Source organism: Alexandromys fortis, unplaced genomic scaffold (genome assembly GCF_014885135.2).
Source record: "Alexandromys fortis isolate MF-2015 unplaced genomic scaffold, M_Fortis_MF-2015_v1.1 scaffold_119, whole genome shotgun sequence".
NCBI lineage: Eukaryota > Metazoa > Chordata > Mammalia > Rodentia > Cricetidae > Alexandromys > Alexandromys fortis.
In genome coordinates this window covers 5,109,599-5,128,359 of record NW_026067991.1, presented here as the reverse complement: position 1 = coordinate 5,128,359, position 18,761 = coordinate 5,109,599, and the positions used below count along the sequence as shown (strand labels likewise).

The window sequence follows — 18,761 nt, the reverse complement described above, 5'->3', positions numbered from 1 at the left end:
TCACTTTAAAATTAACTTTAAAATTTATTTTAATTCAGACTGAGTCTACATAATATTTTCTGTAATCTTCAAGTTGAAACACTTGGGGAGGAGAACCTCTAAGTAAAATTAGTTTTCAAGCTTTCCCCCTACTTTGGAATAGTGATTTTAAATCACTTTAAAAACATTTCCTGACTTTTCTTTGAAATCCTTTGATCCTTTCTCCCTATGGTCTAGCTCTTGTATACAGCTTCTTAATATACTGTCATGTATATGTATCTTGCCATAGTTATTGAAATCTGTCCATAATGGAGTGAGTGGTCTTGTTAAATGAAATAGTAAATTTTGCTTTTTCTTTGCCTTTTAAAAAATGTCTTCCTGTGGAAAATTTCAGATATATGGATGTTAAGCAGACTAGTGCAATCAATCCTCACGTACCTTTTATGCAACTAAGCTACTGTATTGATGGTTTTTCGAGCTTTATTTTATCTGCTCTTTATGTATTCTCATTTGGTCACTTGATAATTTATTTCTATAGTTCTTTTGTTTTAAAGAAAAAATTCCTTTATAGGCATAATATTTTAAAACGGATGTCTTAATATTTTATTCAACTATGCTGTGGTCCACAGATCCTGAGAATGACTATCATTGAAAAGACACTAAAAATATTGTTATCCCTAAGGAATGGAAAGGGCAAATATGAGCAGGAACTTTTGCTGTGGTTTTCTAGAGAAGGACTGGAGAAGACTGGTTTGGGAATGGCTAATTTGAATAATCTGGGCATTGGGGCCCAGTCTGTGTCTACTTGATGGCAGAACCTGGGATGATTGGGCAAGAAATTAGTGGCCCTGCATATGAGAGCCACATAGAGAAGATGGTGGGATGTGAAGATCAAGACTGGTTGTTGGCAAGAGAAAGATTCACTAGAGTAAATTGTTTGTCATTTAGTCCTAAGAGAGCAAAGTCCCAAAATGTCAAACCTTCAGAAATACAGACTAAAAAGACATGATAATGCATTGTTTAAACATTTCCATTTCCTCTCAAATATTTCCTCAGTTTACCTTTTTCCAGAAATCACTGTTGTGACTTTTTTATCTTAATTTTATTCATTCTAGAATATTATTTAATAGGATTATTATATGACTCTTGTATACAGCTTCTTAATGTAATGTTACATATATGTATAACATGTCTGAATACTTTTTGTGTGAATATATTACAGGATATTTATTGCTGATGGGCATTCCTTGTTTTCAGGTTGTGCTTATTGTAAGAAAAGTTAGATATTTTTGTTGACCTGTTTTTATTTCCCTTGAGTAAATATCAGGAGCAGCACTTCTGGATCAGAGGGTTAGTTGTTCTATCTTTAAGAACCTGATGGATTTGAAGTATTTGTTCCATTTTACATTCCCACAAGTAACTGTTATAACTTAGAAAAGAGCTGGCACAGAAATACCTTTCAGAATGAGCTTTAGTAGGAGAACCTCAGCCATGGGCAGCCATGACTCAGCTTTGAAGTACAATAGGAATTAGGAGAAATGTGTCATCATGGCCATAGATAGCACAATGGGGCCTTAAGGGGGAGAGAGAGGAGACAGAGAAATTTCCCTTTAAATCCTGAGAGGTGTTTCCTTAGGAGAGATGTTTGCCATAGATAGCATGATAGGGATCCTGACATGAGAAGTATACTCTTCTGTTCCCAAGAACAAACACGTTTGACTCTTTTTCAGGAGAATAGGTAAGCTTCATAGCACGTGATCTAGCTGGGCCCTGACAAGGGGCAGTATTATGGAGGCAGACACTAGATAGGGCTATAAAACTTACACCTGGAGCAAAGAGCTGCAAGGCTACAGGATAGTTTGCTACAGGACTTTTTGTTCTAGAGATGAAAAAAACGTCATTGGGGCGTGGCCTGATCTCTGGGACAGAGAGGGTATTTGAGCTAAAAGCAGGCCATTCCTCCATACCCTTTCCATATTTAATGTTAGTCTTTTAAAATTTATTCTGTTCCTACTTTTTCCTTTTGAAAAGTCACAAATTCCTTCAGTTTCTGACATCTCTTTAATCTTCATCCATTTTGGGAACTTTATAGACAACTTATCAGTTGCCATAAAATATTACTCTATTTTGCCCAATAGTTTTCTCTGAATTATTGTGCTAGTCATTGTGGAGGCATTTTATGAAATTAGTAAACACTTTCAAGATGGGAATAAGTATATAATCTAATAAAAAAAAAAGTACAAGGCTGACCAGGAATTGTAAATAGCAAATGCCTATAATGTTAGCAATCAGGAGATTGGATTGAGTCAGGGGAATCATGAGTTTGAGGCCAGCGTGGGCCACATGGTGAATCCCTCTCTAAAAAAAAGTGTGTGTGTGTGGGAGTGGGGGGGACTGGAGACATGAATCAGTGGTTAAGACCATTGCCTGCTCTTTCAGAGGTCCTGAGTTCATTACCCAGCAACCACACAGTGGCTAACAACCATCGCTAGTGGAATCTGGTGCCCTCTTCTGGAATAAAGTTGTACATGGTGATAGAGCACTTATACATAAAATAAGTAAGTCATAAAAAAAATGAGGGGCAAGGAAGGAAAGAAAAAAGAGACTCATTGTGATTAGGAAGGTGTGTCATCAAGTTAGTATATTATTTTGTACTCTAGGGAGTAAGTTATGTTTACTAAGGGACATGCTTTCTTCAGTGATGTACCTTGTACACTCCGATGTTGAGCAGAGGGACTGTTTAGTCCACCATCTTTGCAAGTCTTCACGATAGATGCTACTCTGCTTTCCTTTTTTTCTTCTTCTTTTTTCTGTTTCAGCCTTTCTGAACTGTCTTTCTTCCCTATACACACTGTGTGAGAATGGCTCTCTCAATCCTGTTTTGTGTTAGTCTTCCATCCCGACTATCTACTTTGACACAAAAACACACACCCATGCTCTTAGCTCAGCATCACCAGTTATTTCACTTCTTGATGTCTGAATTTTGCCTTCAGCTTCGCTTCTGAAACTGCCTTACAGTGTCAACAAACATCTCTTAGACAATAGATTGGATACCATTTTTTGCATCCAGATGTTTTCTGGTCTATATGTAGGTACCATTAGCCACATAATTCCTTCTAGACCTCCACCCCCCCCACCGCAGGTGCCTTTGGTTCTCTGCACATCTGACAGTAGCAAATTGAGAAAGCCGTTTGGGTGATGCTACCCGGCTTCAGGAAACAAACAAAAATCCATGTTATTTCTGCATAGCCCCTCATTTGTCATGGCTCAGATATATGCTATATACTAGTTTCTGGCCTAGTGCCAAACTGAGTGTGCCTCAAACTTTTCTTGGGTTACAGCAGATCTAGAATCTGTTTCACTGAATAGCAGAGAGCACGCAGTAAATACATTACAATGTAGTTAAGTACCTCCTTTGTTTCTCAAACTGGGAAAGTGCCCTTCTGTGATGCCATCCTCTTGTGTTTGTAGAATAAAGTTCGCTTGATAGCACTTCTTGAAAAACTAGCCACAGGTCCCGGGAAAGGGGTGAGGATAAAGCAGGGAAGTCAACACATTAGAATTTCTTGCCCACAGTAAATGGGCACTGTGCAGCCTGCCCTTGTGCACAGTGCTTTCCTTGTCTTCATTAGAAGAGGTTTAGCACTTGCTTTTACCTTTTAAAAATACCTGTGGTCATTTTGAAATGATGAATTCATAAATGGTATACTATTATTATAAAACACATGTCCTGAGGCTAAAAGGCAGGTGTTAGAAACTTAATAATGTATATCGGCTTGTTTATTTCTTAAATACATGCCATCAACACATGAAATGGTATCAGATTTCCTTTGAACACACCTGAATTGACCATGTAAAGCTTTAATTTTCACTGTTGGTTTTTTTTTAATGGGTACCTTGTTTCATATGGAAGTGTGATTTGATAACTATATTTGATAATTACTCAGTTGTCAGTTGGTTTTATTCCTAAAGCCCATTTGCTTTTTATGATAGTCCAATTTACCTCTTTCTGAGAAAGGATGGACCAAGAGGGACAGATTCTCCAAAATATGACTAGTGTGACTTTTTTCTCACTGCTGAAAGACCATGCTATCAATACTACACAGCGATATTTGGTTTTCTGTTTTCACAGTAGAATCTCAAGAGAGTTTATTGAAAGACTAGACACGGGCAAAGAAGAAATTATGACTGTTATTCTAGATTAGTACTTTCTGCTGATCCTGAAGAATAGTTCATGAGATGTAGGTTTTTGGGTTTTTATTAACTCTTTGGGGAATCTTTTCTGCTGTGATGGCTGAATATAATTTGCAAAGATCTGAGCTTTTTCTTTATTAATGTTCTGCCTCATTAACTTCATTGTTGGGTTTTTACACTTCAGTGGTTTAGATAAAGTAATGAAAATGTGGTTCTGATGTCCTCTTTGGCAGTGTCCTTTTTGAAGTCTACTGGTTATGTGTTTAGTTTGATTTCATTTAGTCACAATTGTAAATCCTAATAATTGTGAAATGATCATGAAGGGAAATGATTGTATAACAAAATATTTTACTTTGTTGAAGCCTGAAAGTTAAGGGAATGTTTTTAAAGATGAAATGGCAATATATGCAGCTGGTTTGGTTCTGGTGTGGTTTTATTTTAGTCACTTTTACCTTCAAGAGACCAAGGGTGCAGTCTTCCTAGCTGCAAGACTGTACACTCTATTAAAGAGCTTGGGTGGTGATTATGAATAAGCTTTACATATAGCCAGTGGTGTCTATAGTCTTCTGTCCCAAATACATGGGCTTTGCCTAAAAGCAAGCTATATTTATCTTTAAGAATGTTGTCTAAGCATTTTCAGAAAGCATAGGAGCTTCACATTGACTCTCCAAGCAAAGTCATCTTGTGAAAATGCTTGTACCAAATTGAAAATTGTGCATATTTTTTGCTAGTAAGTTCCCTCAAGTTATTTACTGACAGATGTGGGTACTCCATATATAGCATCTTTTATTGAAAATAGAAGTTAGGTGCATCTATTAAAATGTAGAAAAACAATATTAGTTCCATTTGACTTGAGAATGGGACTTTTATGTTGTCACATATTTTTTATTTTAGAAAGAATATTTCAGCTGGGTATGGTGTCACACACCTTTAATCCCAGCACATTGAGGCAGAGGCAGGCAGATCTCTGAGCCAGTCAGATCTCTGTAGTTGAGGTCTGCAGAGTGAGTTCCAGAACAGCCAGGGCTACACAGAGAAACCCTGCTTTGGGAGACTGGGAACTATTTAATTAGTAAGGTATATTCTTTAAAGTTATTTACTTTGAATACATCTAAGTTGAACAGTGAATTTGGGTTGACATAAGCTTAGCTAGCATGAGATGCTGGTATTCATTTCTAACTATTTTTTTTTTTCTCTCCCAGCACATCAGCGATTGGAACCAGCAACTCTGTCAGGGATCGTGGCGTTTATCCTTAGTCTCTTATGTGGAGCTCTGAACTTAATTCGAGGCTTTCACGCCATAGAAAGCCTCCTGCAGGTACTGTGCTATTTTTGCAGTGTCAGGTGACTGTGTCTATTCATTCTGCTTGTTACATAGTTGATTTGAATTGGATTAGATTTAGTATAATTTACAACACAAACTCAAAATCTGTGTTCTTGTACTTGCCTTTGATACCTTCTTTCAAAAGCATGGTTACAGTAGCATGCCTGTAATCCTGGCCCGTGGGAGGCTGAAGCAAGAGGGGTATAAATCTGAGGCCAGCTGAAACCACTTAGTGAGTTCTAGGCTAGCTTGGTTGTGTAATGAAACCCTGTCTCAAAACAAAAAACAAAACCCACAAAAGCACCCACCACCCAAAAAGTACTGACTTCTGGTTGACATGTTCCCTTATCATCCACTCGTTTAGAGGCATTGTTGACAGGCACTGGGGAACATCTAGCTATGTAGCATGGACCCTGCATTCTCACAGGTTAAAGTTGAATTTGATAGGCAAAGACGTATGGGAGTAATAACTAAGTTCTTAGAGCCAGAAGAGGAGAGATTACTGTGATTCAGAAGAGGTGAGAAGAGACGGTGAGCCGGTCTTGGAAGAGCAAGAGGGAGAGGAAAGTAGGAGCAGGAAGACAGTCCACATGGACACTGCTCCTGGGTGTTCCTTAGTAAGTGCTGCTGCTTTTCCTTCTGCTCAGTGGCCTTTTCAGACCTGAGCTGCCTGGTTAGCAGCAGAGACACTGGTTTCTTCAGGCACTTCATATTCCAGGTCGTTAGCTACCAAACTGTCTAAGTCCATCAGGTTTTAGATGCACAGTTGTCTTTTCCTTTGTTCCCATTCTCTATTTTCCCAAGAGTTCTTGATATATCACATTATAAATCAGAGTTCTCTCTCTGTCTCTGTTTGTGTGCATGTGTGCCTGTCTGTCTCCACCATTAAGTTCAGGAATCCATTTATAAAAACCTGCACTTTCTCTCTCTCTCTCTCTCTCTCTCTCTCTCTCTCTCTCTCTCTCTCTCTCTCTCTCTCTCTCTCTCTCTCTCTCTGTAGCATTAAGTTCAGGATACTATCTATAAAAACCTGCTTACCATGCTAGGTTTATGGTACCATTCTCCATGTTCTCTGTGTTCAGCTACCTAAAGCCAACTGAAAAAAAGATGACATCATGGTTCCTAAAAGGGATGCCTGGGGCGTCCTCTTAAGATTTTCTTCCAAACAGTTAACTCACAGGTAAAGCTCCTGCCCCTTTTAGGCATAGGATGCTGGTTGTCATTCCTCTGCCTTCTGTCCCATCCCTCTGTGTTGGGAGCTGTGAACCCCCCCCAGATCCTGAATTTCTGATAAACAACTTGTAATGCTTGCAGCTGCTCTGAGCACGAGACCCTCAGGAGTTCCTGATGGCAGGGTAGTGGTTTCTGGTGGGTTTGGCTGGGGTGTAGCTGTCAGTTAAGGATCTCTATATAAGTTGCCCCTGGACACAATAAAGGGGGCATTCTTATTTCAAGGATGACCGTGTCTGTGTGTCTGTGAGTCTTTGTGTGTTTCAATCTCCAGCCCCTTGCCTGGTTCACAAACTGTATGGTAGCTCATAGACTGCAGACGGGCGTGGTGCACTACACCTCTGCAAGGTTGGATTTATTTCAGCAGTTCAATTTTCAGCCAGCCAGATAAGCTGTCAATGACAAGAAATGGGCACTTTGGAAACTGCTGACTAAAAAGGCTAATAATAAATAAAGACATCTTTGGAAACCATTTTATTGATGTATAGAAAAAACATGGGGTAGGGTGTGAAGAGTTAGCTTTTCTAGCTAGAGTAGCCCTAGGTAGAGAAAGCTTTCCCATCACAAAACCTTGTTTACATCCTGACTGAATATCATATGGAAGCTGCAGGAGCTGGGCTCAGAGCCTATCAAGGCTAGAGCTCTGGCACAGCCTACTAAAGATGACTGTGATTTCCTTTATGCTCTCAGTTATCTTGTCCTTTCTTTTCTGGAGCTGAGTCTCTCCTTCCTCTTCTGGTTCATAACTGAAAAACTAAAGGAAGTTTTTGTGTACTATAGTCTGTAATGCTTTTGAAATGCTGCAATTGGCTTAAGCTTCTCTTCATTGCTAATTGTTCTGTGTTCTCTTTCTAATCAGTAATACACTTGTCTAATTGCAGTGATGCAATTTTAGGTTTTAGAAGAATAATCTGATCAAACTATTTACTACTTGGATGTAATTGATGCTTTGTGCTAAGATTTCTCACCTTGTTTATATTTTTAAAAGACAGCTTCACAATTTATCTAATAAATCAAACTATAATAACAAATAAAAATAATTATATAACAACCAAGTGGGATTTATCCCAGGTGTGCAATGCTGATTTGAAATCAATTACTGCTATCACTTCAACAGTCTAAAGGAGAAATAATAATCACATGATCACATCAGTAGATACAGAAAGGCATTTGACAAAGTCCCAAAGTCCTTCATCATGATTTAAAAAAAAAAAAAAGCAAAAACAAAAAACCCCAAAACACAGCTTGGAGCAAACCAGGAATTTTCAAATCTCAAGCAACTAACACCTTTAGTGACAAGGAGCTAGATAGATACTTTCCCCCTAAGACAGAAATAGGATGAAGGCACCTCCTCTGATGGAAATCCTAGCTGATGCAGTAAGGTGAAGAGGAAAAAATACATATGGAAGGAAAAGATAGGTTTGCAGATGGCATGATTAGCTGTATAATGACTCCTAAGAACAACAACCAGCCCCTGAAACTGATGGGAGTATAGTTGTATACTGGAGGGAGCTTGTACTGTATAAAAATTTCTTAAATTCCAGCAGCACACAATTGAGAATTGAAAGTCCTAAAAAAGAAGTACTTACAAATAAATATAAAACACTCACAGGACTGATATGAAGTAGATTATAAACTCTGACCAAAGAAATGGAAGATTAAATAAATGGAGAGAGATTCCACATTAGAGAGGAAAACTCAGTGTTGTTGAGCTGTTGGTTCTTTCTGCCCTAATGCATAGATTAAACACAATCCCTGTCAAAATCCCAGAAAGTTACTCTGTGGATTCCATAAAGTGATTGCAAAGTTTATATGGAAAAACAAAAGACCCAGTATGTAGAAAAGAACAAAATGCTTTTGTTCTGTATTCTCATCAACAAAACTCAAAATTTCACTTCTGCCACCAGAGTAGTGGTAGGTCTTTCCATAGCAAGCAATTCTCCAATTGCATCTAGGTGTCCTGCAGTTTAGTTCGGATTTTTTTTGACCAGGTTTCTCTGTGTAGTTTTGGTGCCTATTCTGGAACTAGCTGTTAGTAGACCAGGCTGGCCTTGAATTTACAGAGATCCGCCCACCTCTGCCTCCTGAGTGCTGGGATTAAAGGCATGTGCCACCACTGCCTGGCCAATTTAGTTCAGTTTTAATACTGTCTACTTAGAGTTAGGACAGAACTCACATGCTAAGGGCTTGGTTTTATGGGCCTACCCTTCCTTCAGGTGTCAGTCATAGGACCAGATTGTAAGGATGACTAGCTGGCTATAAATTGGAGGTTTGTACAACTCTCTCTTGGAGCAAGATTTGGTGGCATAGTTTTTGGATCAGCTCTGGTTAATTATAAAGAGTATTTCAAAGGATACAGATGGATTAAGAACTACATAGGGAGAGGTTGGGAAAGCTCTGGATATGGGTTTCTGTCCCTGTGGGGCTGGGTTTGCCCACATTTCCTCACATGTTGAGATGTTCACCAACTTAGAAGTTCTCCAAACTCTGTGTTTTAAAGATTGGGGGGGGGGTATGATTGGTTATTAACCTTCTTATCTCTCCTCTCCTCCCTGGAAGATTGGAATGGAGATAGAAATCCCAGGCATCCAGCTGTGGTCTTTTCTGGTATCTAGCACTGATCTAGGACTCTATCAAGAGTTGCTTCAAAACAAAAGCTGTCCTCCTTACACAAGAAATTCCAAGAGGTGGTAATTCTGGGTCAAATCCTTCTATAACTCAAGAAATTAGAACGATCTTAGGGGATCTGTGACAAGACTGCTGTCAAAGACTAATCGAAGCAAAAGATTTTTCTAGCACCTTTATAAGGGTTTTAGGAACTCTGTGTGAGGAGCAGACTGTTTATTACTATTTCATACCCAGAATGTTCTACACAGTACTGATGAAGAACAAAAGTGGGAGCTCACATTGTCCAACTTTAAGACTTACTATAAACTACAGTAATTAAGACAGTATGAATTGGCAAAGGAATAAACAGTAGATTACTGTGACAGAATTAAGAACCTAGAGATAAACTTACATCCATAGAGCTCCCTGATCTTTGATAAAGAAACAAAAGCAAATCAATGGAGACAGATCAGTCATTTTAACATGGTTCTGGAACAACTGGAAAACCACATGCCAAGGAATAAATAGGAAATCAGAATGGGTCATGGAACTAAACGAAAAGAACAAATCTTAAAAAATAGCAGAAGAGAAAACCTGTGTGATCCTAGAGTCTGAAAATGAGTTTTTAAGCATAGCACCAAAAGTGTTGGAAAGAAAAATAGGCTGCTAAATGTCATTAAAACCTAACAAAGTCTGTTCTGTGAATCAAGAAAATGAAAAAAGCCACAGGCTAGGAAAAGATGCTTTGCGAGCATCTCTGATAAAGGCCTTTACTTTGTAAGGCTGGAGATGGCTCCAGTGAAGAGTGCCTATTACTGCCTCTCTTCAGGAGTTCCCAGCACCTATCCTGGGTGTCTCACAACTATAACTCCAGCTCCAAGGGCTCTGACACCCTCTTATGGCCTCCAAGAGCACCTGCATGCTCGTAATATACATTTATTCACACATAAATGGAAAGAAACCTTTAAGAAGGGGAGATGGTCATTCTAAATCACAGAAAGAACACCTCAAACTCAAAAAAAATGCAAATCAACCCACTGACAATGGTCTAAAGATCAGTAAACAACCTCACCACAGAAGATGCTGCAGATGACAGGCTTGTAAAAAAAAATGCTGGATCTCGTATGCCATCAAGGAACCACAAGTTTACAAGATGATGCCACTAAACACCTGTTAGAACCTGCCCTGATAGCTGACACTTCCCAATGCTGATGGGGATGTGGAATAAGGAACTGTCATTTGCTGCTAAGTTGGGAGTACAAAATGTTATGGCCACTTTGGAAAACAGTTGGGCTGTTTCTCACAGAGCTAAACATAGCTTTACTCTATCATGTAGCAATAGTGCTCTTAAGTGTCTCTCACCAGGTGAGTAGAGCACTTTCAACATGTGAATATTTATATCAACCAATTTCAAAGAAGCAATTCTGGAAGATGAATGGTAAATGGTAGTAATTCATACAGTGGACTAACATTTAGTAATAGAAGAAATGGCTGTCCTCTTAGGTGCATGGAAACCTCCTTAGGTGCATATTGCCTGATGAAAGCAGCTAGCCCGAGAAACTACACAGTGGACACTTTCTGCAAGAGGCAGACCTGTAGACCTGTAGTTGCTGGACTGGGAAGAGAGGCAGCTGTCTGAGATTATTAGAGTTGTGAAGTGGTCTTGTGTGACTGTAATGGTGGGTGCCTGCTATTGTCCATGTGTCCAAACCGGAAGAGTGAACTTTAGAAGCAACAATGTGTCAAGACTAGCTCAGCATATGTGATAAATGTATCACACTGATTCCAGTTGTTACTAGACACTGAGCAGGGAGGGGAGGCATCTGGAGAGTCTCTGCTCAATTTTCTGTATGCCTAAGGCTAATCTAAAAAATTAAATCTATTTTAGTTGGGCCCATGGCACACTCCTTTAATACAGCATTTGGGAGGCAGAAGCAGGTGCATTTCTCTTTTGTTCCAGGTCAGTCATAGCTACCTAGTGAGACCATGTCTTTAAAAAAAAAAAAAGTATTTTCAAAGTCAACAGTAGAACAAAGGACTTCTCTTTGATGTTAAGTCCAAGGGAAACTAGAAAGATAGGCGTATTCTTACCCTGAACTTTGATGTTTTGATGTTCTTCAGTGAGGTGCAGCTCTACTTGGCAGTAGTTAAAAGTACAACCTGTTGAACCCAGACTGCTCTTATAAGTGTGAATTAGGCTTCTCTGTGTTGGGGGGCCTGAGCCTTTCCCCTGCATTGATCATGTGAGGACCTTGATGTCCCAGTTAGAATGGAGCCTGGTTCAGGAATCTGATCTGTGTCTTAAAGTTCATTTTTATAATTTTGTGCCCTCAAAGTAATGGGCATTTTGAGAATGCCGGTGGAATTCAGGCCAGATGTATTGACCTTGTACCCAGTAGACCCTGTCAGCTTACCCCACCACACACAGACCCCCCCCCCCAGGATTGTCTGGTAGAATAACAGTGTGTTTCATTTGCATAAACAAACTCTGTAAGGATAAGAAAGTAACAAACATGCTGGGAAAGGACGGGTGGGAAACAGAGTGGCTGCAAGGCGTGGGAAACAGAGTGGCTGCAAGGCTTCACTAAGTGCCTCTTCATAGATTGTCTTTACTTTGAACCGTATAAATATTGCTTATCAAAACAAGGGCTTGGCTAGGAGGATACTACTTATTTATACCTTGGCTTCAATATTTTTTTAAAAAATCATATTTTTTATGTGTTATACCTTGGGTTCAATCCTCAGCAATGAATAACAGTACTTTTAGGCAGAAAGAAGAAAAAAAACTTTTGTTACTCCAGCTTAATTGGTGGATTTTTCAAGTACTAAAATTTCAGGTATGGGTAAATCTTTTATGGCACAATGGGCTGATATTAGTCACTTTTTTTTCCCCTCAGAGTTAGGTTCACAGCTTGGATAGGATGAAGAGTTATTTTTTCTTCATTATAGCCATTGGACTTGATCCTAGCTCCTCTAGGTTATCAGTGCATTTTATGTTAGGATAACCTCTTTAAATCACAAGTTAAATAGATCTTACTGACGGTGTCTTCCCTGTAGAATTTTGTACAAATCCTACCTAAGTGGAGTTATTCAGATCTTGGTGATGAAAGAGGAGAAAAGACAGTCCCAGAACCAACAGCCTCTATATTTCTATAAAACTTAATTAAAGGATTTGCTTGGGTGTAGTGGCACACGCCTTTAATCTCAGCACTGGGAGTGCCGAGGCAAGAGATCTCTGTGAGTTCTAGGTCAGCCTGAGCTTCCCAGCAAGTTCCACACCAGACAGGACTACACACTGAGACCCTGTCTTTAAAGAAAAAAAAAAAGAAAAACAAAGGATTTATTTGGAAATTTTAATTTTAGATCTAGAGAATATTATATTGTATTTTCCTGATTTTGAATAGTATATAGGTGGTAATTTAAAGTAACAGTTTTATAACCTTGATTTATAAATACTAAAAATGGTTGCAGCATTTATCTTCTATGTTACCTTGTGCTTGTGGCACATTAAATTAGAAGACTCAATGAATCAGCATTCCTGTGTATTGTCATTGTTTCAAATTCAGGATAAATGCGCTGATATGATGACTCTTCTGGGAAAGGCACTTGGCTGCCAAGTCTAATAACCTGGGTTTAATCCCTGGACCCACAAGATGGAAGGAGAAAATGACTCCTGCAGGCTTTCCTTGGCCTCCATATATGTGCTGTGGCATGTGTATGTGTATGCCTATATGCATGTTCATACACACATACAAATAAAATGTGTAGAAAATGAAAAAAGATTCGGCACAAATTCGCCTATGCTAAATTAGTAACTACTTCTCAGTGTGAGAGGGATTTATTAAAAGAATGTGGCACTGAAGGTTTTCTTTGTTGGGTCTGTGTGTATATATATTTTTAAGTTGATAATTTGATTTTATGTTCACAGTAATGTGTAAATTAGATTGTTTGCACTTGCTTCCTAGCTTTGTTCTGAGTTCAGAGATGTTAATAAGGTTGTTGTGAGTTGACATCTTAGGAATGCGTATGCTTTTATCACATTGTTTTTTATTGCATGGCTTCTTCTAAGGATCAGTTTTGAAACACTAATAATTAGGCTGATGCCAACCCAGAAGTAATTTTCGTGTGGTGTATTAGAAGTCCTGCCCTAGAGGTCAGGAGACCTGCAGTCTCCTCACCAGTACTAGTGCAATGAATGGCCTTAGGCAGTTGCTGTGGGTCTCATCTTCCCACTGTGTGGGATGAAGGCTTAGACTCCATGGGCCTAAGGGCTAACAGGCACCAGTGATTCTCTAAAGTGTTTGGAATAGTTACTACAAAGCAGAAATGATCTACTTCTGTTTTCTAAAAAAGAAACACACTAAGCAATCAAAAACATAGCTTGTAAATAAAGATTTTAGCACAGGTCAGACTGACTCTGGAACATGTGTTTAGAGCTAAAGAAAATGAAGAGAGGTTTCAAATGGCAGTATAAGTTTAGAGAAAAACCAACCTTACTGTATAGGGCAGTAATGAAGTCCTACTACATAGGGAAAGGCTACACATTCTTCTACATAGCCTGTGGCTGAGGGATATTGACTATGTTGGGAAATGATGCAACAAAAGAGCAGCATGCAAGAGGATGGCTCCATTTCTTTGGCAGTGGAGGGTGGGGAGAGGTAGAGACTAAGGACCAGAAATACATGAAAGGGTTAACAATAGTTTTCCTCATATGTGAGATTATGAACTACATGGGCTTTTTTTTTTTTTCGTAAAATCTGTGTCTTCCACAATTTTCTACAATGAACATAAACTTTTATAATCAGGAAAAAGGACTAAAAAATAATCAGAGCTTATTTAAAGTCTTTGAATTATAGACATGGAAAGGCCCTTCCTGCCTCTAGGGGAGAACTGACTGAGCATCCTAAGAAGATTAATGCTCCTGTTTTAAGATCACACTAGGATAAGCCACTTTCCTCTGCCTTGTGGACTGTTCTTTACGCAATCCACTGCACTAAAACAATTTATTTCTATTATAAAATGCTCCCCCCACCTTCCTGAAATCCCAGCATTTAGGAAGCTGAGGTAAGGAGATTGAGCCTTTGAGGCTGTCCTGGGCTACATAATAAGACTTTGTAGGAAAAAGAAAATTATTTGTTATAAAATAAGAAAAAGGGGCCTCGTATAATGTGCCTGCATAGAAGAAAACACTCTTCCTCCTCCTGCCTGGGCTTTCTGTGCTGCTCACACATGCATGCTGACACTTCGCAGGACACCAGGGGCAGCATGAGTGGTTATGTGTGTGTTTTGCACAGGCCCTGGCTGTTCTTCCTGGCTGCTGTGTGCTAGCACAGTGACCCTAGAGCCAGTCCTGATCTTTCTCTGTGGGATTTAGCACACTCTAGTGGACAGTAGCTTTTCAGTTGCCACCATTTTATTGATCATGTCAAGTTACTTTATTGAACAATTCGTTGATGTGCGTCTGGGTAGTAAAGTTTGTCAGTTTATTTACTCATTGACCCTCGTGAATAGGAGGAACCTGGTCGGTCACCTGCTGGTGTGTTATGCATGTTTATGTAGCTTTACTATAAGGAAGAGATGTTATGTGTCATGAGGGAGCTAGCTTTTCCCTGGTGCTTCTCATCTTTCCTGAGGTGAGATGCCATTGACAGGTGAGGCCAAGACACAGAATGCTTGGAGTTTTCCTCAACTTCCCATTTCTCTGCCTTTTAAATTTAAGTTCACTTTATGTGTCTGCGTGTTTTGTCTACATGTACGTCTGTGTACCACTTGTATGCCCAGAATACATGGAGGTTCCGGAAGCATTGGATCCCATGGAGTTACAGATGGTTGTGAGTCAATGTGGGTGCTCATTGAATTCCTGTCCTCTGGAAAAACAGTCAGTGCTTTTAACTGCTGCTTTTAACTGCTCCAGAATATCCTTCCCTTCCTCTGTCTTACCATGTGTTCTATATTTCTCTTTTCAAGACTCATAATTTTTTATACACTGCTCTGCAAAAATGTTTGACTATGCATAAACATTGTCATAGCCTATCTTGGTAGATCATTTGTTTAAGTAGATGCTGCCAGCAAAAAGGTAATCTTTTTTTTTTTTTGCAGAGTGATGGTGAGGATCTCAATTACATCATTGCATTTTTCCTTGGAACAGCATCCTGCCTTTACCAGGTAAGTTCTCTTTCATTTGTAACAAATGCTTCCCAATTATTGTTTGTTTCAGGTGTCGAGTCTAATAATTGCCCATGTATTTAAAGTACATAAAAATGTGTCTGAGTTATTTGCCTCTTTTTTTATTTGTACCTCCATCACCTTTGTAACATACACTTCCATCTGAGTGGACAGAGGTTCCCAGTGGACTTAGTCGTAACCCTTTCTCTGTGTTGAGGCTTCAGGGGTGCCATGTCATGTTCCTGCAACAGCAAGGCTGTGTCTGGATTTTCTAAGGAGATTATTGAACATCCAGGCAGAGGATTTTGTGCTCTGGAGAAAGCCTTGAATAGGGAGTGATGCAGCAAAAGCAACATTTTAGGATTTTTAAGTTAGTAGAGATGAACAGGGTGGACTGTAAGATCAGAGGGGCTGGCAGTGAGGAAACCAGCAGGGAGATGATTCTGGCAATTGAGATGGAAAATAAAGGGAGCCTAAACTGTGGTACTGACAGCAAGTTAATGAAATACTGCCACCGAGAAGGACACCAACCAGCACTTAGAGTGTACAGGATACTCAAGGAGGAGGCAGGTTCTTCTGGCCGATAGGGAGACTGGTCAGCAGAGGAATGGGAGGAATAATCATGTCAGTGACCTAAACTCAGGACCCTTGACCTAACTTCTGTAAGTGGCATTTTCCTCTGATTTATATAGAAAAAAGAAGGAAAGCTAGGAAGATGTAAAGCTCTGTATGTCCCTAAGATTACCCAAAACTCTGTACAACTTTTTTTTACCATTTTTTATTAAAAACAACTCTTTTTTTTTACATACCAATACCATTTCCCACTCCCTCCCCACTTCCCATCCCCTCCACCTTCTCTCCTACCTCCCCTGCCCCAGTCCACTCCTCAGAGAAGGTAAGGCACATTGCTTTGAGGAAGAACCAAGGCTCTCCCTACTATATCTAGTCTGAGTAAGGTATCCCTCCAAAGAGAATGGGTTCCCAAAAGCCATTATAAGCAGTAGGGATAAATCATGGTCCCACTGCCAGTATCCCCGCAGTCTGCCCCAGCCATACAACTGTCACCCACATTCCAGGGGTTTAATTTGGTCCTATGCTGGTTCCTTCCCTGTCCAGCCAGAGATGGTGAGCTACCATTAGCTCAGGTAAGCTATTTCAGGGGTGTCCCCATCATGATCTTGATCTCTTTGCTCATATTCTCACTCCTCCCACTCTTGGACTGGACTTTGGGAGCTCAGCCCAGTGCTCCGCTGTGTCTCTCTGCCTATACTTCCATCAGTTGTTGGATGAAGGCTCTATGGTGACATTTAAGATAGTATCAGTCTGACTACAGGGCAAGGTCAGTTTGGGCACTCTCTCCACTATTGCTTAAGGTCTTAGCTGGTGTCATCCTTGTGGGTTCCTGGGAATTTCTGTAGTGCCAGGTTTCTTGTTAACCCCATAATGGCTCCCTCAATCAATATATCTCTTTCCTTGCTCTCAGTCTCTGACCTTCTGCCATCTTGACTATCCCATTCCCTCAAGTTCTCCTCCCCCTTTCGCTTCTCCCCTTCTCCTTCCCTTCTTCCCTCCCTTCTCACCCCACCCCCATGCTTCCAATTTTCTCAGGAGATCTTGTCTGTTTCCCCTTCCCAGAGAGACCTATATCTGTTTCTCGAAGGGTTCTCCTTGTTACTTAGCTTCTCTGGGATTGTGGACTATAGACTCACTATCCTTTGCTTTACAGTTAGTATCCACTTATGAGCAGGTACATATACCATGAGCATCTTTCTGGATCTGGGTTAACTCACTCAGGATGTATTTTTCTAGTTCTATCCATTTGCATACAAATTTCAAGATGTCATTGTCTTTTACCACTGAGTAGTACTCCATTGTATAAATGTACCACATTTTCTTTATCCATTCTTCAGTTGAGGGGCATCTAGATTGTTTCCAGGTTCTTTCTGGCTATTAAAATAATGCTGCTATGAGCATATTTGAACCAATGTCCTTGTAGTATGATTGAACATCCTTTGGGTATATGCCCAAGAGTGGTATTTCTGGATCCATAGGTAGGTTGATTCCCAGTTTTTTGAGAAACTGCCATACTGATTTTCAGAGTGGTTGTACAAGTTTGCATTCCCACCAGCAATGGAGGAGTGTTCCCCTTATTCCGCATCCTCTCCAGCATAAGCTATCATTGGTGTTTTTGATCTTAGTCATTCTTACAGGTGTAATATGGTATCTCAGAGTCGTTTTGATTTGCATTTCTCTGATGGCTAAGGATTTTGAATATTTCCTTAAGTGTCTTGTGGCCATTTGAGATTCTTCTGTTGAAAATCCTCTGTTTAGATCTGTGCCCCATTTTTTAATTGGATTGTTTGGTATTTTGATGTCTAATTTCTTGAGTTCTTTATATGTTTTGGAGATCTCTGATGTGGAGTTGATGAAGATCTTTTCTTATTCAGTAGACTGTCTTTTTGTCTTCTCAGTTTCAGGAGGTCCCATTTATTTAGTTATTTAGTTATTTTCTTTCGGTCTCAGTGTCTGTGCTACTGGTGTTATATTTAGGAAGTGGTCTCCTGTGCCCATGCATTGAAGGCTGCTTCCCACTTTCTCTTCTATCAGGTTCAATGTGGTCGGATTTATATTGAGGTCTTTAATCCATTTGGACTTGAGTTTTGTGTATGACAATAGATATGGATCTATTTTCATTATTCTACATGTTGACATCCAGTTATGCCAGCACCATTTGTTGAAGATGCTTTCTTTTTTCCATTGTATAATTTTAGCTTTATTGTCAAGAATCAGGTGTTCATAGGTGTGTGGATTAATATCCAGGTCTTTGATTTGATTCTGTTGGTCAACTTGTCTGTTTTTATGCCAATACTAGGCTGATTTCATTACTGTAGCTCTATAATAGAGTTTGATGTCAGGGATTGTAATGCCTCCTGAAGTTCCTTTATTGTACAGGATTGTTTTGGCTATCCTGAGTTTTTTGTTTTTCCATGTGAAGTTGAGTATTCTTTCAAGGTTTGTGAAGAATTGTGTTGGGATTTTGATGGGGATTTCATTGGATCTGTAGATTGCTTTTGGTAGGATTGCCATTTTTGATCCTGCCTATCCAAGAGCATTGGAGATCTTTAATTTTCTGGTATCTTCTTCAGTTTCTTTTGTCAAAGACTTAAAAGTTCTTGTTAAACAAGTCTTTCACTTCTTTGGTTAGTGTTACCCCAAGATATTTTATATTATTTGTGGCTATTGTGAAGGGAGTTGTTTCTCT

At 39.5% G+C, this 18,761-nt stretch overlaps 1 protein-coding gene across 2 annotated transcripts in view; it reads left to right on the top strand.

The window, feature by feature from the left end:
* The window catches only part of Sec22a (SEC22 homolog A, vesicle trafficking protein), a 67,939-nt gene that overhangs the window by 32,871 nt on the left and 16,307 nt on the right, over window positions 1-18,761 (top strand). For both annotated transcript variants that reach the window (XM_050159708.1, XM_050159709.1), the window contains exons 5-6: window positions 5,376-5,491; window positions 15,434-15,499. In XM_050159708.1, the coding sequence (XP_050015665.1) occupies window positions 5,376-5,491; window positions 15,434-15,499 (182 nt within the window). The remainder of the gene's footprint in view (window positions 1-5,375; window positions 5,492-15,433; window positions 15,500-18,761) is intronic.